Consider the following 2,653-nt stretch of genomic DNA (forward strand, 5'->3'; position numbering starts at 1 on the left):
GGAGGGAGGGAGGGACGGTGCCCCGGGGCTGGAAGAGAGAGGGTGGGGTGGGGGGCAGCCACCATCTCATGTTCCTCTCGACGTGTACTGATTTGCAAATGTGTGGAACTTGTATACATTTCGAGGATCCTTGAGAAATAAACAAGGTCGTAGAGTTGAGTCTCCCCCTTTATAGCCATACCGTGTCCACATCACGACATGGCCATCATGACGCAGTCCCATCATGCACGTCACAATTTGTTGGACAGCTTTCCAATCCGAACCCTTAAACTTACTACATCAGCAATCAGCCATCCTTCCTTCGTTGCATTGACTCTGATTTCCCGTTTCTTGTCAAACTTTCTACCACGTTACTACCGACAAATTTCCAATTAATTGTTTTCGCTTCTCGTTGGCCTCGTCATTGGCAGTGCGCCGTGTTGATGCCGGTGGCGGAGATGAAGTAGCACCGGATTACTTTGCTGCGTGTTTTGCTCGGCGGGGCAGTTTGTTTTGGTTTCGGTACCCCTGACCCCCCGGCGGCCGCCGCCAGCAGTACTTCGGCAGCCCCACAGCAGCCGCGCAGACCCGCCTACCAAGTTGGTCTTGGTCTTCTTCGGTCCAGAGGCCTGGAGGATGAGGAAAAGAGATAGGAAAGGCTGCTCGGCGTGAGCCGGAAGCAGAGGGCGCGTCGTGCCGGGCCAGGACGATGCCCCCCCCCCCTCCCCTCGCGCCTCTCATTGCGAAGTCAACGCAGCAGTTTGCTTGATTTGCCACGCGGGTCTACTGGCCCCTGGGCTGCGGTCCGACGGCCAAAGCGCGATTCTCTCTCTCTCTCTCTCTCTCTCTCTCTCTCTCTCTCTCTCTCTCTCTGCCTCTTGCTCTCCCTCTCACTCTCTCCTCCGTTCGTGTGTTGCAGGCGGCCGCGGGCTAGGCGCCGGCCCCCCTCCGGGCCCCGCCGGCCCCCCGCCGGGATCCCCGCACCAGGGGTCGCACGGGCCGCAGTTCACCCTGGAGCCGCCCGCCTCGCTCGAGTTCTCCAACAGCTCCGGGGTGACGGCGTCCTGCGCGGCCCGCGGCTCCCCGGACCCCGAGGTGCGCTGGATCGAGGCCTCGGGGAAGGACGTGATCTCGCTGCCACGCATACGGTGAGTGAAAGTGCATTGTGTTTTGTTTAATAAATAAATGAAAAAAAAATATTGACTGGTTCAATTACAGAAGATAAGGAATTTGGGTCAAAATCTATCAGTTTTCACGCCATAAGTCGTCTCAAAGTTGTTACATTTAATTCAAATTGTTGTAATGTGTGTGTAGCTTAAGTGAAGGCCACATCTCATCATTACTGTTTAGTTAAATTTTTTTTCTTTTGAACCTCTCTTTTGCCTGCCCAATTATTTATCACGGCGCTGCTCATTGGAGCGACAGGTCTTGCTGGGTGTCGCGTGGTTCGGCCGAGAGAGTCACCTCCCCCGCGCTGCTTCACGGCGCAGCCCATAGCGCCATCCAATTCCGGTTCGGCTCTTCTTTTCACTCTGGAGGGGGTAAGGGGGACTTCTGGACCGTCAGGATACTCTCGAGGGGGGGGGGGACACCGAGCCACGTCGGCGTCGGCGAACTCGCGAACCCGCGCTGGACCCGCAGGGTAGGAAGGGGAGAGGGTTTCTGGGTGTGCTACCCCCCTGGGGGTCGGGCTGGCGAGAGAGGGTCCCGGCTCTGGGGCGTGACGCCGGGGTGTATTCAACCCTAACCTCAACCCTCCCCCCTCTCCCCTCCAACTCCCCCCCTCTGGCCCGCCCCTTGCGGTGCCGCTGTCCCCAGTGAGACCCGTAAGCGCCGCGCGCCGAACGCAGGGAATGCCCCGCGCGTCTCAACTGCTGCCGCTCCCCAAATTAATTAAGTGAAATAGTTGGAAATTGGCTCGAACAAGCCCAATATTAGCGCGCGGGCTGTGCGGGGTGGGGTGAGACGCGGCGGCGGGTGCCTCTTTTCCTCTTCCTCTCCCCCCCCCCCCCCTTTGCCGATACAACGCCCCGCAAAGCCCGCCCCCACGGCGATAGCGACTGCGAGTGGACCGGCTACCGCCTCCCCCTCGCCCCTCCACAGAACGGTAAGGCCGGGGACTCGCAAAATAAGGAAATGTTCAGTGCAGTCGACTTGAGGGTTTGGAACCAAAAGCGAGAGAAAAGAGTGGTAGCATTCGGGTGAGCAGAATGATGTATTTTATTTACAAACTGGCGAGTCGTGAAACTCGGCACTGTTAAATTGGATTTAGATCCTTTGTGACCAGGAAGCATTTACATTTACTTTGCAATTACAAAGCGATGCTTAGCGAAGGGTTCGTCTCGGACCAAACATAATGTGCGTTCGTTTTCGTTTGGCGCCAGTTGTTGCAACAATGCTCGCTATATTGAGCTGCGCCGCACAATCTTGTTGGGGTGCTTTTTGGAACGTTCTGCGTGGAGGGGTGGGTCATGACCGTGACTTATGTTGTATCGCCGCAGGAGAGCTCGGCCGGCGGTCGACCCGCCTCCGCACGGCCCCCCAAAGCCGAGGCCGAGTCAGCAGCAGCCTACCCTACTGGCGAGCCCACTGGCGAGCCTACTGGCACCACGGGGCGACCCACAGAGGGACGTGGCGCGAGACGCAGAGCGGCCGCCCCTGTTCATACCCCCCC

The 2,653-nt window shown here is 58.2% G+C and overlaps 1 protein-coding gene across 3 annotated transcripts in view; it reads left to right on the plus strand.

The window, feature by feature from the left end:
* LOC113201983 (cell adhesion molecule Dscam2-like) overlaps positions 1–2,653 on the plus strand; it is a 196,203-nt gene that overhangs the window by 89,064 nt on the left and 104,486 nt on the right. For all 3 annotated transcript variants that reach the window (XM_052270525.1, XM_052270526.1, XM_052270527.1), the window contains exon 3: positions 899–1,127. In XM_052270525.1, coding sequence (XP_052126485.1) covers positions 899–1,127 — 229 coding nt within the window. The remainder of the gene's footprint in view (positions 1–898; positions 1,128–2,653) is intronic.

The sequence above is a fragment of the Frankliniella occidentalis genome, unplaced genomic scaffold, assembly GCF_000697945.3.
Source record: "Frankliniella occidentalis isolate FOCC.00 unplaced genomic scaffold, Focc_3.1 Scaffold126, whole genome shotgun sequence".
Lineage (NCBI taxonomy): Eukaryota > Metazoa > Arthropoda > Insecta > Thysanoptera > Thripidae > Frankliniella > Frankliniella occidentalis.